This window comes from Corvus hawaiiensis, chromosome 5 (assembly GCF_020740725.1).
Source record: "Corvus hawaiiensis isolate bCorHaw1 chromosome 5, bCorHaw1.pri.cur, whole genome shotgun sequence".
NCBI classification, from domain to species: Eukaryota; Metazoa; Chordata; class Aves; order Passeriformes; family Corvidae; genus Corvus; species Corvus hawaiiensis.
Genome location: NC_063217.1, coordinates 43,937,368 through 43,955,500, shown reverse-complemented (window position 1 = coordinate 43,955,500; position 18,133 = coordinate 43,937,368). Strand labels below are relative to the sequence as shown.

General features: G+C 38.2%; 1 protein-coding gene across 4 annotated transcripts in view; it reads right to left on the bottom strand.

Moving 5' to 3' along the window:
• Positions 1 to 18,133, bottom strand: part of NPNT (nephronectin) — a 48,588-nt gene that overhangs the window by 29,158 nt on the left and 1,297 nt on the right. For 3 of the 4 annotated variants that reach the window (XM_048304598.1, XM_048304599.1, XM_048304596.1), the window contains exons 2-4: positions 17,695 to 17,795; positions 10,253 to 10,303; positions 2,313 to 2,405 (exon numbers count right to left, since the gene is read on the bottom strand). In XM_048304598.1, coding sequence (XP_048160555.1) covers positions 2,313 to 2,405; positions 10,253 to 10,303; positions 17,695 to 17,795 — 245 coding nt within the window. The remainder of the gene's footprint in view (positions 1 to 2,312; positions 2,406 to 10,252; positions 10,304 to 17,694; positions 17,796 to 18,133) is intronic. The other variant, XM_048304597.1, reaches the window with a different exon arrangement.

Sequence of the window (18,133 nt, the reverse complement as noted above, 5' to 3'; positions counted from 1 at the left end):
AAATTCGGAAGTTATCAACCCTCATTTTCTACAACTTCCAACTTTATGTAAATCACAGTTTTGACTTTATCTAACCTGATAAACTATTTCCATCACTATCACTTTACAAAGGAACTCAGAAATAAAAAAGGCAGGCTCTGAAAGAACAGAGGAAAAAAACAAATGCAAGGGACAACTGTGAGTATGGTGGAGAGTCAAAACTTTTCAGAACACAGACACAGAGCAGCACCAAGGAAATACAACCAGCTATTTGCTCTGCATGCTAATGGCACTGCAGGGTCAGCTTTCACATCCTGGCCATTGATGGGTCTATCAGCCTCCACCCCTTTAAAAGAAATTGCACTCCTGTTTGAAGCTGTGCAGGTAGGAGGAGCACAACACCTGAAACACAGGACCACCTCACCCCTTGATGCTACATTTCTTGCATGATGATCCAGGGGGTGGAATATAAGAGCTTCACTGCTCTGACCAAGTGGACTTGTGTACAGCTGCACATCTTCACAGAGCAGGGAGAAGGCACGACAAAAATCAGGCAATATGCATTACTTCATTTATAAATTAATAAATATACATTATATCAAGGGCAGACAAGCATTTCTAGTGGTGAACTCTGTATTATGTTCCTAGAACAAATCCTCTTTCACCAAGAACCTGAGCATACTTTAAAGCCCAGAACCTCTGACATCCCAGAAAAGACTTCCATCTCTGAAGGGGAACTCCAACATTTCTTCTGCCAACATTTCTTCTGCCAACATTATTCCTTCTGTTACTATTCTAGAACAGAATTGAGAAAATGGACCACTGACTGAACGTGACAGGTGCTCTATTAAGGTATAATAACAAAGGTCAATTTTTCCTGTGCCATTTGAATCTCCTCCCAGCAAAAGCAGACTCGGCATCCACTGTGCATTTCCAAGTCTCTCCCAAACACTGAATCAGCACTGGCAAGAACACAAACCATGACCCCAGGAACAGCTCAAGGGTCTCACCATGTAGTAGAGCAGCAGCAGTCACCTGAACTGGTGCACATTTGGGGCACCAGTCAGCAGGCATCTCAGAAGCCTCATGTACATCTGCCAAGGCAGCTTTGTCACCAACACCATGCAAGAATATTTCATCAATACTGCCCAATGGGCTTCCTGTAATAACTTATCACATTTTTTCCTTCCTTAGCATTTAGTGGCAAGTAAATAGTTCAGTTTTCAAGACTGAAGCCTCCAGCAATTTGCAAAGCATTCCTTCTATATTTTTAAATTAGTACATATAAAAACTGTCACACAGACATATAACAACTGTTAGTTCACTGCACTGTTTTCTTAAAAAGTTTTAGACTGACTAAAACGTGTGTAGAATAAAATCATAACAACCCATCCTTTAAAATGTCAGCCCAGAGTAAGGGGGGAAAAAAAAGACAGGATAATATAAGAGATGAGAGAAACTTTTGAGAAAACTGAAAAACACAACACACATTTCCACATCAGTGTGGGAAGGATTAGTAAATCCGAAAATAAATACATATCTGTTTTTAAAGAAAATAATTCAGTTTAAAAAACACGTCATAGGAAATTTAGCAACATTAGGCTACATTCTTGAATAAGAAAATTGTTCTAAATATCACACTTTTCTACTATACTCCCTCAGCACTCAGAAAATGCATTCATTTTTTAGGCTGAGACAACTGCAAAAGAGATATAATTGAGATATCTTCGTATGTGAACGCATCTTAGCCATCAAAGTCTAATCAATCACATATTACAATTCTCTAATTGTTTGTACTCTATGATCTTTATACCGTTACATGCTTTGGACATAAATTTTGAGAAAAAAACCCCAAACAATGAAACAGAGAAACTTCATCTTTACACCAACCCTTCAGTACCTAGTAGTTTATTGGAACCTAGTTAGTTCAGGATTAGAAACACTAAAATAAGAATGTATGAATTATGGGGTTTTTAATAAAACAAATATTATTTCACTATTCAAACCTGAAAATTGTGACTTTAAAAAAAACAACAATCCTGACCATAAGGTTTAAATAATTTGTTTCAGATTAAGGAGAGCAGGTAACTACCAACTATACATTAATCTCATTGATTTCTTCTGAATTAAAGCAGTTTTTCCTCCATGTCATCCCACGGCAGATACCAATCTCCCTATGAATGTCAGCCTCAAGACCAGAACTGCTGCAGCAATAGCAGACATGGTATATGAGTTCACTACTCTATACACATGGGTGACACACACAGCATTGGTGGGGTACGGTAGAGAGACCAACAATACTTCCACAATTTCAAAAATAAATTCTTTCTTACCTTGGTTGCAGGTTTTTCCAGTGTATCCTGGGTGGCACTTACACTTGTTTGGCCCAATGCATTCACCGTGTTTGCACCCTGGCTGGCATATAGCTGCAAACAGAGGAATACTCATTATCTTTCCACTCCAGTCACAGCTGACAGTGCTCTACTTTAAAATAAACAGCAACTACCTAACAAACAGTAGTACTGTCTATGTTCCTCCCTTCAGCAACATTATATGCTTCACTGTTAAACATCAGGTGCACTTTCAAATACTTGTGGGAAGAGGGAGATACCTGCTAGTAGTCTATTTCTGCACAACAATACATGGTGCTGTTTGTGGTATACTAAACCCTTTTAATACCTAACCAGCAAGCAGCCACTGTGCCTTCACTTGCTCTACGGATGTATGTACTATGATTGATGCCATTGCATTTGGCAAACCTGGAATAGTCCCTAGCTGTGCAGAAAATGAGTACATCAATGTCCTGGGCAACACAGAAAGCCATAGTGCAGTCACCAGTAGCCAGTGGCACAGACCACACAGTCCCACAGATTCACCATTTTCCTCCATGATTACACAGCAACACTCTACCCCCTTACTGAGCAAAGTTTTGCCTGAGTCTCTCCCTTTTGAGCATTTGGATTCTGGCATGGGAATTACTTTTTCTTTCATTTTGGAGGAAGAAAGGACAGGGAAAAAGCAACACTGACTGTAATATGCTGCTTTGCCACTGCACACATCCAAGTCACTTCTCAGAAGATTTCAAGCATTTATTATCCACCCTGCTCTATAGATACAGTCTCAGAACGTACAAACCGTAACTCAGAAGTTATATACAGAAAATAAACAGAGAAATAATAGTTATAAAGCCAGTTTTTGGTACCTCTCTCAATATGACACAAACAAAATTCATAAAACAAACTTTCAAAACTTCAGTAACAAATAACAAAAGCATTGCTCTTGAAGAGATGTAAGAATTCATGCACAAATACATTTTTACTGATGTAGGATTAGCCAACAGGAATATTTTCCTGCATAAATGAAAAACATTTGACAGATGAAAATTTTAAACAGCATTTCAAAGTCTTTTGCATTAGAAATGTTTTTCTATTACTAAACCCACTGCTTCAACCCACTGGAAAAATGCAGTATTTACTATGCTCTAAGATGTTGTTTATCATTATATGGCAAAATGCACATGCACAATCGTGGTGAGCTCTCTGCTAAACCAAGATAGACACAAAATAGACAGAAATCAGATGGTAGAATAACTTGAATACCCTGTAACCAGGATTTATCTATTTACCCCAGCTCACAGTTTATTTTATAAAGTAACAGTATCATTTGGAATTTGCAAGTACCTAACTAGATCCAGATGCAATATTAATCTGACAACAACGGGCTGTATCATAAAACTGGATATATTAAGGACGTAATTTAACAGAAATCTGCCAGAACACACTCAAAAATGTAATTTGCATGCAAGCCAAGCTGTTCAACAGGGTTGAATTAAGCAAAATTTAAAAAGAAACAAGATATTAGTTCTGGTTGTGGAAGAACTATCCAAACAGATCTCTGATGTTCTGAAAATCTTTTCCATAAGATTCAAAGCATACAGAATCAGCAATTCCCGCAAATATATCCAGAGAAGCAACTGTTAGCATAGAAGGAGTTTGCTCCAGTTTTAGGACTGCATTTGCCCTTTACTATCAGGCATGTCTCTTGTTTAAGCTTAGTATATATGTATAATCAGTGATATATCCTGAGAGCATAAAACCCTGTTTTAAGTCTACAGCTCTGCTCCTGATGGATCTTCCTAGTATGATGGGGAAGTCTCTTTACAAACACTTGTTAAGGAGTATCTTAAAAGGCAACAGAAATACAAGATTTTTTTTTTTTCCCCCACAACAAACACTGTCTGGAAACAAAGAAATGGGATTCAGCTTCAGAAACACGTCTCAATAGAAGTGTAAGGGACAGGAGCTTCTCAGACTACTAAAAGGTTATGTGTCAGAAAGTGTGCCCTTGGGTAATAGACAGATCTGACTGAAGAGCAACTGATAGATCACGAGACACTTCTAGAACATTGTATTTGGAAACAATTACTGCTTTTTAATCACTGTGGTCATAAACAGAAGAAAAGGTCTTTGCTTAAGAGTTCATTTAGATGCTGAGATTATCTTCCTGACATCACAGACCCAGGTCTAATTAGAGGTGATGGTGGCAAAATGAAAACTGTGAAGACCAACTTCATGACTTTAAAGTCATTAGGCAAAAAGAAAAGTTGGGATCTAAGTACAGTAGAGAAAAAGAAATTACTATAAATATGTTTTTGAAAACTTCTATGAATTTTCAACTGCCCTTTAGAGAAGATCCATATTGTGAAGTGGGATACACTTATTTAAATCAGTTCTTTTTAAGAAACCTGAAGTACCATGGGATCACTTTGGTGTAAAGTAACAGTTCAGTAGCTGAACCTGCGGCAATTTTAGTTTAGCTGAGTTTTTTAAAGCCTTGGTCCCTCCCTCAATTGCAGAGATTGTATATTATTAGCTGCTCAGAGAAAAAAAAAGAATCTCATACTTGAAGACAAAAAGACTCGTAAAATTCAGTAAGGAAATGAGATTTTCATTTCATTTATAAGTTAAATGCTCCTCTAATTCAAAAGGTCAAGCACATTTGTGTTGGGAATCAGATGGTTTGTTTAATTCTCGCAGTTAACCAAGTAGGTCAGATACCATACTGAACAAAATTATGTACTAGTATTTGTTTAAAACATATACTATACAACTTCTACAGATACAAAACATGCAACATAGGCCCTGTTATTACATCAAGAAATCTGATCTATGAGTTCTCCAAGAGTTTATCTAGTCCAACACACCCTAACAAATGTAGCTTTATACCATGCAGGACTTAATGTCTTGTTTGACATACAAGTGGGTAACTGCTGATCTAGTCTACCTTCTAATCTCAAGATAGAATTAAGAAATGCATTTAAATCACATGACAGACATGTCTCTTTTCTTTTTTAGAAGTCTCAGTTAAAGACCTCAGCCCCTCACAGCCTGCAGCTCAAGAATCTCTATTTCCCCAAGGAAAGCTTCCTAATGACTAGCAAACCATTATCCATAAAGTCAAAGTAATTATAAAATGTTGGAGGTTTTACACATTAAATGGGTATTTGGAAACCTTTGTTTGCTGCCAAACACCGTTCTAGAAGAAAACCTGTTTATTAGAGTATATTCTATGAACTTGGGCTACTTCAGCATCATGAATCTTATTTAGACACAGCTGAAATTCAATACAATGTTACCAGTGAAGAATTTCAATGTACAGGAGGAAAATGCTTTGCAGTAGGCTTAGCAACATCTTTAGCTCAGCCAACACCACAGATAAATCTGATGGCATTTCCTATGGGGAATCAAGCCATCCTCAGGAAAAAACTTGTATACATCTTCCGATTAACTTTACTGGGGCTTTGCAGGGTGCTCAGGACTAAAGAATCAGATGATTCAGCCAAGTCTACATGCCTGGCTGGGGTCCCCACTGACCCCTACCAGAGTGACCAGGCCCAGAGCAGTGGGTCAGCTCCAGCTCTGCCATCTCCAGCCTGAAAACCCTTATCCAAAGGATAAGCTGCCCCTGCATGGCAGCAGATCCACTCACTGACTGCCAGGAAACTCTATTTGAACACTGGCAACAACCAGACCCAGGTACAAAAATAAGCTTAAGCCAGACTTTCAGCATTTCTTTTAATAGCAGACAACTATTTCAGCTGTTTGGTATGAGTCTGAGCATTCACTACATGTGCTGATGTGACTGGGTGTTTTAATTCTCCACTCGTTTTCTTGCAAAGTTCCAGATACAACAGAACAGAATACTTAGTCACTCTCCTCACACACAGACACATGGAGTTTCTCCACTTCTTTGAAAACAAGTAGACTTACAAGTAATGGAGGAAAAAAAGTCTCCCAATTACTATTTTTTGCATCTTGACAATTAAAAAACTCCTCCACAACCAATAAACCATCATTTCCTTCCAAGTGACCCACATATGACTGAAATAACCCATGTCCATGGATTTCAGCCTGTTACGTAACACTTGCTTCCCTACTAGGGAAGAAGGAAATGCAGACAGAAGAGTTACATGAGACTGAGAAAGTCACTCTCTTAAGCAAATAGGGCACTGAAATCCAGAAGTCTGAAAAAGGCTGCCAAAAATCAGTAAAAACTTTCTACCCTTTATAATAGTAACTGTTGTAAACAGAAGTTAAAATTATACTTGCATAGACAAGTGCCACTCAAAATAAGACTGCTAATTTACTGTTGAATCAGTATCAGAACAGACCTACCACTTCTCCAAGGATTCCTCTCTGAAAGCTGTTAAACTGCACTCCCATTGGATAAGAATGTGGACTGAGATAGACAGAACAATAATCCTAAGCACAGCAATTTTCATCTTTAGTCAAGTCTTGCTTTTTTATCTGTGCCATAGAATAAACTATAACTAAACTTTCCTTTTCACTTTATTGACCAATTCATTCAAGAGATAATCAGCAAAAAAAACCTGGTCTCATGATTATTCATTTCAGCTGGGTCATTTCAAAAGGGTTTTTTTTGGGTCAGATGTGAAGATTTGTTCTGTCTCAGTTCCCAAGGAGGTATCCTGGAGCCTTTTATTTAGCCATAAATCTAACCAACTACCTATTTTCACGGCTGGAAAGAACTACCTTTTTCCTCCAAAATAAGGTGACAAATACCACACTTCAAGTTTCACTTAAACTTCAGGACAAATTAAACTTCCTGTAAAAATAACACAAGGAGTTGAAATGTGAACAGGTGGTTTGAGTTTATGATTGGTTGCTGGTTTTTTCTTTTTTTCAAGTGTGGAAGCGTGGAAGAAAGAATTTCTGGTGAAATGCACATGCTGTTAGCATGTGTTACGCTTGTGCAAAAGCCAGAAGCCACCAATATTCCCAGCCACTGCTTGCTGTTGGTGGTATCCGAGAATGACTCAATCATTCTGAATTATTATTTTTTAATTGTTGAATAAATACAACAAGTGAAAAACACATTCAACAAATTCATTATGGGTCTATAATGCTGGGGTTTTTTTGAATTTCATCTGTATTTTCTCACTGCACTCAGTTCCCTCAGAACTGCTTTGGAAGTACCCCTCAGACTTGGTCAGCTCTGCACCAAGCTGCCCACTTTTGAGGGCATGGGTGACTACCACATATCGTCCCCTCCGTTCCTTCTCTTCTAGAATTTTAGCATTAATTATTTATTTATTGACTACCAAACACTATTTGGTGGAGTCCTAACCATATGATTGCACTGCCTGGTTCCTACCTTACTAATTTCTCTTCATTTGTGGCCAACAATGGAAATCCCTGAGTTTTCTTAATAGATCTCCAGCCACTTAAATTCTCTTTGGTTTTCCAACACTCCTAGCTAAGCTTTTCATTAAAACAGGACTGAGTATAATTCTTACATTCTTCTTCTCTGCTTTGCCTCCTAATTTCTGAACTTTTTTTTCATCTCCCTGAAGTCTAAAATTATGCACAGGAATACCTGCATCTGAAACAAACTATACTAACCATCTGCCTCAACCGCCTTGCTTCTGCCCTCTCTTCCCAAGTAATCTATAGCCCTCTACTTATTCTGACTCCAGACCCCAGCTCCTTAAAATTCAATTTGCTCAGGCACAGCAAGTAATCTGCACAGCAGCCCAGAAATTATTACATAATGTATTCAGCTTCACAAACCTTTATTGGATCCTCTTACACTGCTGGCTGCAGAACAGATTTCCCATCTTCAGATTGTTTCTTACATTCTCCCAGTGCCGACTTTCTAACAAGACTTGCATGTTGGTGAAAGAGGCTTTCCTCTATGCTGCCTCCTTCACCTGAACCTGGCTGCCTTTCTCCTGTGGTGCTCACAGACCACAACACTAAGTTCCATAATACTTCTCTCCCTCAGAGTCAGCTGCAGCTCATATCTCTCTTTTTCTGTTTACTTCCTGCAATTCTTTGTAAATTATGCAGTCGCATAAACATGCTCAGGAAAATGAAACTGCCTTATTCACAGTAATTTTGATCTAGGATCCCAAAGGTACAAGCTAATTTGTAAAATAAATCACTGTAGATCTTTCAGAGTTGCATATTTCTTTTTTGTTCAACTACATACTTCAACTACTCACAACTGCAAGAGAACACATAAAGCTTATCCCACCTCAAAGTTACTAGAAGGTGGTAAAAACAGCTCATACCCATAACTCACATTAGAGAATTATTTCTGAAAAAGTGACTTTGCTTCCCAAGTAAGTGTATTAGTAGTCACAGCATATATCTCTGCAGAGATTAATAAGCCTGACTAGGGCAACTGGGTATTAATTTTCAGATAATTCCATCTGCACAACACTCCTTACTCTATTTTTCTTGGAAGATAACAAATGTCCTTGACCAACTTCCGTAATTAGAAACTAATAATAACATTAGACAAAATGGCAGTATCTAATGCTGAACATTTTTTCTCAAATTACTTGCCCTTGTGATATTCATGCTGTCAAAATGCATCCTTATGCTTCCATCTGAAACATACATTCCATTAAGTAAGAGGCTCCTAATGTTTTATGCACAACTCCAACACTTGCCTGGGTAAATCAGTTACTCAGTTTGCACATATGATTCTGGTAACAGCACATTAACACGACAAACTGCAACCGGTGTGGGCTACTCACTGCAGTCAGTTCTTGGCTTGGCTATGTCTGCTGCCAAACGTGTTTCTAAACCACACAGACAAATCCAGACCCTGATTTATGAATGCCTTACTATTCAGAAAAGCACTAAACCACATGTATAACTTAAGCATGGGTAGCACTGAAACCAATAGGATTTAATGAAGTCAGTAGAAGTTAATCTAATGCTTATACACTTAAATACTCTTTTTTAAAAATCGCCAAAAACGAGAACTAACACATGCAAAATTAGAAAAGCAAGAAATACTTCATGCTTTACAAATCTTTGTGTTTGCATTTCAAGTGGTTTACTGTAATTGTTTAAAAAATGGTACTTTATCATCTCAAATGTCTGTTTATTACCTGAGTCGTTCTATGTGTCTACTGAATTCGACCAGGTAGAAACAGGATAGCGTGAGTGTCTCTGTGTGGTGACAGAAGACAAAACTGGGCCCTACCGATATTTTGTTTATTCGAATATAAAACATACACTGGCTTCAGCAGAGTAACTTCTGGATCACAGCAACAAAGCTGACTTTCACAGCCAGATGAATGGCTGAGTGCTCTCCTCCTCCCTGAGACAGTGCCTCTGCCACAGGGATATGCAGTAAGACACATCAATTCCTAAGCGGCAGCAGCCTACAGCCCTGGGTACCAAAGTAAACTATGCTGATTTCATTTTGCTCTAACATGCCAGGTTCTACACTGCTGGAGACCAGGGGCTGTAGAGTTTTCCTGTTTTGGGAAGGACAACCTGTAGTGGAAGTGCAAAGCAGGCAGTGGGGGGCAATAAGTGCCTCTGCCATCCCAAACTAAACCCCCACTGCACATGATTCAATACCATGAAAGCAAATTAGGCCTCCTAAGTCTGACAGCTTGTAAATACATTGCTGGGAGTACAAACAATTTGCAGAAAGGAAAAAATATTGCACAGGGCTTGAGGGTAAAGTAAAGAAAAGGAGTGAAAAGGGGAAAGTGTTGTATTGTAGAAAATAAGTACATCATTGTATAGGCATCTGGGATAAAAGAGCCCTGTTAATTTCTTTCCCCCCTCATCTTCCCCAAATCAAACGTTAAAAAAAATGAAAAAAACTAAAAACATCTATATCTTCTTGTCACATATTATAATTTTTATGTAAACTTATGACTTCAAGGCCATAACTCCAAGTCATAACCTTGCCAAAATTATTTCAAGAAATATGTTCAGCTAACCTTTGGGCTGGCACCTTAGGCTGGCTATTCTCTGCCTTAAGACGTAGAACGCTGCAAAACAAATATCCAAAAGAGAAATTCCAGCTTTTTTTTTTCTCTGTAAGGAGGATGGACTTGGCTGTGGTTTTTATCAACTTGTTACATTCCTGGAGAATTACATACATTCAACATTCAGAGCTTTTCTGAAACAAAAAAAATTCTGGTACACATTTAGAAATGGAAATACTTTACATCAGTATTTCATTATGAGATTTAACAAATACATTCTGATACATAAGAGTAATTAAATATAATGACGTGATGCTATTCTTATTCAATCAACTAAGGAACTACACTTTGCCATGTTTCATATAGAAAGTAGTTGTAAAAATTCTTACATTTCACCATTCAGGTTCACTGTTTCCATCAACAGAACACAAATACTTTTCTTAAAGACACAGTATCCTTTAAGTATAAAGTAATGGGTACATATTTTTAATTTAATGCTGCATCTCCACAGCTCAAACATAAAGGCTCAGCATTTGGATGCTTATTTGAGAGCAATTAAAATTACACCCATTTATATGTATCTGAACATCTGCAACCAATAGACATGTTGAATTACAAATTTACTGGTCATTTTTATAATGTTTAAAAATTTAATGTCATCTAAATTCAAAGTAATACTTAGAAACCTTCTCAGCTCTTGCTACCACATGAAACAAGATAGGCTACAAAACGTAAATAAAATGAAAACATAGATATATGTTTCAGGCTATTTGAAATCAATTCATTTGCCAATAAATTTAATGTTAGCAGCATGGCTTGTTAGGCTACACATCCTTATGACAGCAGGCTGGGACTTAAGCAACAGCAGCTCTTTGTACTTTAAGTAGCGTGTGACTGACAAGGGTTTTCTATGATTGCAACTTATACTAATTTAAATTAGTTTTAACTAGGAAGTCCCTTAGCTTTTTTTACAGTGGAAGGAAGCTCCTCAGGTTGTTCCTGGGCTTTGAGAGAAGATGCAATTACAAATACACTACAGCTGTAATTGGTCAAATCATGTTACTGATGACAATTCCTTATGAAAAAGTGGGCTGCAAAACTACTAATCTGCATACAAAGTGCATGAGGAATTCAGCAGAGAAATGGAAAAGGATACTGTATCTTTAACACAGTGAAGTCATGCTTTAAAGGCATAAAGGTTCTAAACTGGAAAAAAAAACCTGAATAAAAATAGCAAAACCTCATTTTTATTCTTGCATAGCAGTGTAAAGCAGTGTTGCAATTCTGTATAAAATGCCTTTTCTTTGAAAAGTACCAAGGATGCACAAAAATACCAGTCATTTTATAAGAAGCAGATGTGCTTCATATCAGTATTTTTTAAACATTGCCAACACAGTGCATTAATTCAGACTGTGATCTTGCAACCACAAATTCAGCAGCAAAACTCTTACAGACTTTAAGGATGTTTCTCCTAATGGATCAGCCTCCTAGAAACCAGTATTTTCACAGCTCATTTTTGACACAATCATGGTTTTATTTTTGTGCATCGTGGACTATACAGAATTGCCATTTCCACTGAAAGCAATGTTATGTGCGAGAAACAGAAGCCCTAAGCAGCCCATGGCCTCCTCTCCCATTGATGTCTCAGATGATTTATATGGGTAAACTCCCATCAACTTTAGTGTTAGCTATACAAAATCTCCCTCTATGCATCAATGAGAGCGCAGCCACCACTTCCTCCCCCTCCCACCACCTCACACCTCTGTGCAGAGATTGCACAGTACGGGTGCACAGCCTTTGAGCTCATTAGGACAGGAGCAGCAGCACAGACACTGCAAGAGCCTTCCCAAGCACCGAGAGAAGGCAGCAGCATGCACAGTTCCCAGCAAAGCACTCAGTTATGCCTGCATCTGCTATACATTGACTTGTACAAGTTCTCTCTCACAAGTCCTCTTTAGAACTTCCTGAAATCATATGCTTTCTACTAGGTTTGGCTAAATCTAAACACTAGCCTGACATCCTTCAATTAACACTTTTATAATGATGCAAAGCTAAGTGGAGGTGTAAATTGATGGTTTGACTTTATACCTTCTTGACTGTTCTGTCCCTAGGCTTTTTAGCCAACTGTCAGGGGTTTAGTGCAAGGTGATGGGAAACGACTTTGTTGACCTATTCTGGATTTGCCTCCTAGGTAAAACACTCAAACCTCAGCACAGGGAGATAACCAGATGGAGTCACAACAGATGGACTCTCTGAAAGAGCACACTCATCTTCACCACTTCTTGAGACAGACTTCATAGACTTATTGTTTAAGGAGAATTACACACAGAAATGGGTGAAGTAATCAAATATCACTGCTTAACAAACCCACGTTCAGTGAAATTTTATTCCTGTTAAGCATCTTCCGTTGGTCAAAATTTCTATCCATCAGACAAAATCTGCTGACTCCAACAGCCACACAGACTCCAGTCAGCAGAGGACCAGATAATAGACCTGCATTTGTTTATAGCAGCTGCAGATCCAACATTCTATTCTGTACCTATGTCAACACAACAAAAGGAACCATTTTTGCCATCACCTCTAGCAAAGGAGTTGTCCAAACCGTAACACAGAATGAGAATTCAAGCCACTTCATGTTGCTTTTCTTTTAAAAATCCTGCTTAACCTTTTGAATCTATGTTAAAGTATTATCTCTTTCTACAGTTTTTGACTGTTAAACTGCAGCTAAAATGTCGAAGCAATCTTTACATCTGTAGTGTATCTTGACTACATATAACTGGTGTACAAATCAATTACGAACAGACACACAGCCAGGTTCAAAGCAGGTGTATTTTGTTCATGAAAGGCACAAACATGTGGAAACCATTTTTATAGCTTTTGAAAGAACTACAGAGATATTTGTAAGCTGGCTAAAAAAGAGGCAGACAGACCATTAGTTTCAAGAATAATTTTGAGGGAACCTGGATAGAGGAGTGGCAAAAATACCCACAAGGAATTATTTGTTGCATTTGTGCACGATGAGTTCAAGGACTCATGTCCCAACTTGATTTTCCCTGTGTCCTTTAAAAACCCATTAAATGGGTTCTGGGTTAGGACAACACATTCAATACCTCAGATGCAGTTGCCTTACAATGCAAAAGTATTTAGAGATTAAAAATGCACTACTTATATCTGCTTTCACCAAAAACACTCTGTCACAGGAAGTCACCTCCCCTACTCTGAGAAAAGAAACCCAGAAGAAACACTTTCTACCCTTACTTTTGCTCTGGGTTATAGCTGAGCTGTGTGCACAACAGTAAGACATAAAGCAAGACAACAACAACCCTATTTTTACACATATTTAATCAGGTACTTTATCAACATACCATCTTTCACAGAGGTAGGCTTTTGTGTGATTACTCCCACTTACAGCTATTACTCCCACTCCTACTAATTAAAGTGTGAGTAAATCCTGCAGGCTGGGCAACAACACAAGATTTTTGGACTAATTCCAGGTGGGATATTTAATATCTAACTTTAGTGCATTGATGCTGTGAGTCCATCAGTATAAAGGATCACTCTATCAATGATGAGGACACTCCACGGGAGCTAATAGTTGGTGTTTAAACAACACTTCCGCTGCTTCCAAATTAGCCTTTCTACACACTAGGTTTAACTAATGAACCCGGTTTACAAACCAAATCAAAATGTAAGAAAATCTACTTAGTTATGTTAATGATGGAAGACATGCACAGTTCTAAATCTAAGCCACTAAACAAGTGTGGATGGATTTTCAATTTACAAGGACTAAGAAATGCCAACAAATTTGAGTTACATTTGTTCGGCCCCTTTGAAAATAGGCCTATATTTTTATCAATCTCAAAATGCATCTAGTTGCCTAAACATGGATCTCACTTGAGTGTTCAAAACCTGCAAAAAAGAAAAAGAAAAAAACCAACCTCTTTCAAAGTTCTTGATTATTTCGGCCAGAAGGACACCTTCTAAGTGCATTTTCTGGAATTGGAAAGGGCATTTGGAAAGGGAATTTCATGTCACTGCAGAGTGAATATTCCTACTGGCTGAGATGTTACAGCTGACACTGACAGGTTCTGGACAGAAGTTTACAGACAGATCAGACCTACATGCACAAGTCTTGATTGGTGTGAAGAGGAGACAGAGGATGTTGTAAAGAAAGAGTGTAAATTAAAGGAGGACCCTATTTCAACTTCTTCTTACATATTTATAAGAGCAGAAGACAGCTGAGTTATGCTGACTGGCGTTGCTAAGCAGCATTAAGCGTGGTTGTGCTCCACATGCACTCCTTTGCCAGTCAAAGGGACATAAAAGGAATAACTACACACTTCACAAAACCAAGTTTAGCTAACACAGTTCAGTTTCCATATGCAGCTGTATGGATGGATTATGGATGGAAGATCAGGAGCACGGAGTTACCAAGGCTTAAGGCCTTCATGACACTTGTCAGCTGCGCCACACTCCTGCTGTGTTAGAGCTGACATATCCAGGCTTAAGCATTTGTCACAATTAAACCATTACCTTAAATCACACGGTTGGTTTAAACAAACACATTTTTTTCTCTGTGGCAGAGGGCATGACCACATATGCTTGGTGGAGCAGCTCAGCTGGACGGCAGAAAACATATCCAGGTATGTTAGCAACCGCTTGCCCTTGCCTCATCGCAGTTCAGGTGCAAACTGGGACCACCCTGCCATGGATCTATGTGCCTGCTCCACTCTGGCTCCAGCAAGGCTCTCACCTTATATTTGTTGTCAGAAGGATAAATTCAGAGATAATTAGTGCCCACATGGTAAATTACGCATGAGTAAGCAGGTGAGAGTCCAAAGGTGCTGTAGCAGTTGCAGGCATATCCAGGATGGCTCAAACTGGTTTGAAAAACAGCAGTTACAACTCACTAATAAAGAGCTCAGCATTATTGCCTCAATATTTGAATCTTCTTTTTTGGAGACATTTACAAATTGAATCTCACTACTAATTTTTAAGCCTGACTCTATACTTGTTTTCCTTGTACAAGTACAACTTATACTAAAAACACACAGAAAATGGTGTTTTCTAGTTGAGAAAGCCTGACATCTCTTTATGCCACTCATTTTGGGGACAGGGATAAGAGCTTTACCTTTGACCAGAGAGAAAGGAGAAGAAGTAATCATGCACTTGGCTTTTTGGAAAATTTTCAGCTATATTCCTTTGTACAGTAAAATACCCAAGTTTTCCTTTGAGGCCAGGAATGTTGCCTTCTGTGCCAGGTTAATCCTTCATACTGGGTGCCACATTCCCAAGGTGGAGAGTTGACTACAGATTTTCTATTTGGCTGCAAGCACTAAAAAGATTCACTTTCATTTAGCGTAATCTCCTGCTTTGTGATATGTCTGGAATTTTCACCACCCGCAACTGGGGCAGATTTTCTTGGTTTATTTTGCCAATAATTTGTCTCCCGTCTAAAATAAAGAAGGAGCTTCTGATGGTTTTAGTAGAATTTTCACCCAAACATCTGAGATTCTTCTGAACCACCAATTCAAAAATTATCAGTATACAAAGAAAAAAAGGGGGGAAAAATGCCTTTTGGCAACTAAATGATAATTGTATTCCTTTGAAAGTTTGGTCCCAATTACTGGGGATGACCACAGAAAATACCTATCAACATGCCTTCTAAATATGCATGGAGACTAATTTGTGAATAATGTACTAAAATGCAGTGGAAGGAGGTGAGAATTCACCTACCTTTAGCCTTAAGGAAAAAAAAACCATTTATAGTATCTGGAAAAGCTAACACTAAAATTACCCCGCTGACAAAATTCAAAGAACAAAAAATAAAATATACTTTCTGTGTATTATTACTTTTGTCTCAGTTTCCATTTTTAATTATGAATCTTTTGATAGTATCACTTTATGTTATTCCTGTCTCCCAAGATCATAAAAATGCAACCACAAATCAGATTTGGTAATAATGAGAAACTGACTTCCACCTAAACATGAGCTGTAATTTATGGTCACAACATGGGAGACAACTTGTCTAAGAAAAGGGCCACAGTGACACAGTAGTCCGGACTCTTTTGGTTTTGGTTTGGTTTTTTTTAAACAATGCAAATTATTGATATTTGCCAGTTAAGCCTTCATAGACTCAAAGTTTTAAACACACAATGATTTTTCAAATAAAACTGCATCATGAAAGGTGAACATAGATCCTATTGCCTCTGGAGTAGCCTCAATCAATCTACTACATATTCTCCTTCCTTCTTCATAAATATTCACACTAAGGAAAGGCATGAATACTTGTTACCAATTAGAGCCCTAAAAATCAAAATTATTCATGGTATGGCCTGGGAGGTATCAGCCTGAGAACTCTGCATCAAAGAAACAGAATGAGACATGTTGTATTCCAGAAGTACTTTCCATAGCATTTTACTAGTCATCTTATATATCTATTAAACACTGTGGGCTTCTAACATATTTGGGAAGAGAGAAACCAATCTTGATGTTTACAAATTTGAACAAAACCTTTGCTGAGAGTTGCATTTCCAAGGCTTTTCCTATCTTTTGCCAAATATTTGCCACCTACAGTCACTGCCCTGCAGACTGTGAAACTTACAGCATTTAACAGGGATTTACTTTGAAAATGACTTGGCAGAAAATGATCTTGTCTACATACGTTTGTATCTAAATTTTAAAAAAACCCCAAAAACTAAGGACCAGTGTTTATAGGCTTGCTCTTGCAAAAACTTCAGGATGTCCCTCATGTATGAGTGTTAAATACATGAGCAAGCATCCCCAGTATCAAAGGCTATAATTTTAACAAGCTGAGGTCTCTACAACACTCCTAACAATTTTAACTTCTACACAGTACTAGCTGCCTCCACAATACCTATTGAAGGTGTAGTTAATGATGAAGACTTATCTAGTTGCTTATCGTGCAGTCACATTAAAGAGTCTAGATAGATGTGAGAATCTCAGAGATGTTTCTCTTCACATGTGACCCGATAAAAGGATGCTGTCAGGCAGATTTATTCCCTTAGTTTGGGGTTACTGAAAGAATACTTGAACTTAATGCTAATTGAAACATTTCCATCAATTTTCTAAGCGAAATACAAATAATTTGGGTTTCCTTCTTGGATGCAAATATTAATGCCCTGCAGTACCTGTAACATGACTCAGTGTAGTTACATCATGTTATCAGATCAGAGCATGAGACGAAGCAGAAACCAAACCAAAATTTCCAAATTCTCATTGCCTCAACTCCATTTTACCCTACCCCTTTTCAATCCTGTTAAAAACAGACAGAATTTTAACGTGACAGCATCCTTCTAAGTCAGTCGGGCTCACACGTGCAAAAGCCTAGGCCCTGCATTGTAAGGATGTGTGTGAAGACACAAAAGACGTGACTAGGCGTGTACAAGCCTTCTCTACAAGTGAGTAGAAGCCCCAGCAGCAGTGATACTCACGCTGGCACTGTCCCCAGGACACTCGGGCCCAGCCCCAGCAGCAGTCAATTCTGCTTCCAAATCGACACAGTCCAGAAGATGAGAGCATTTGTCTGGGCCACCTGTACGAGACAGTTCAACAAAGTCTAGTGAAACACTTTGAAAGTAGCTAAAATCATCCTAGAGTTAAAAAAAAAAAAAAAATCTACCAACCAACCAAAAACCCCAAAAGACAAAGAACACCAAAAACCTCTCCTGCATAGAGATACAAATTTTTTTTTTTTTTTACTTTTTTTGAAGAGAGTAACTGCTCTCAGCTGAGCCTAGGATATTCCTAACATTAATAGTTTGTTTAGTTCAAAAAATGCAAATGACAATAGGTGAAGAGAGGAAAAGATAATTAGGGTAACTCAGCAAAGCCTGAAAAAAGCTGACATGCTTTGCATTACACTCACTGCTG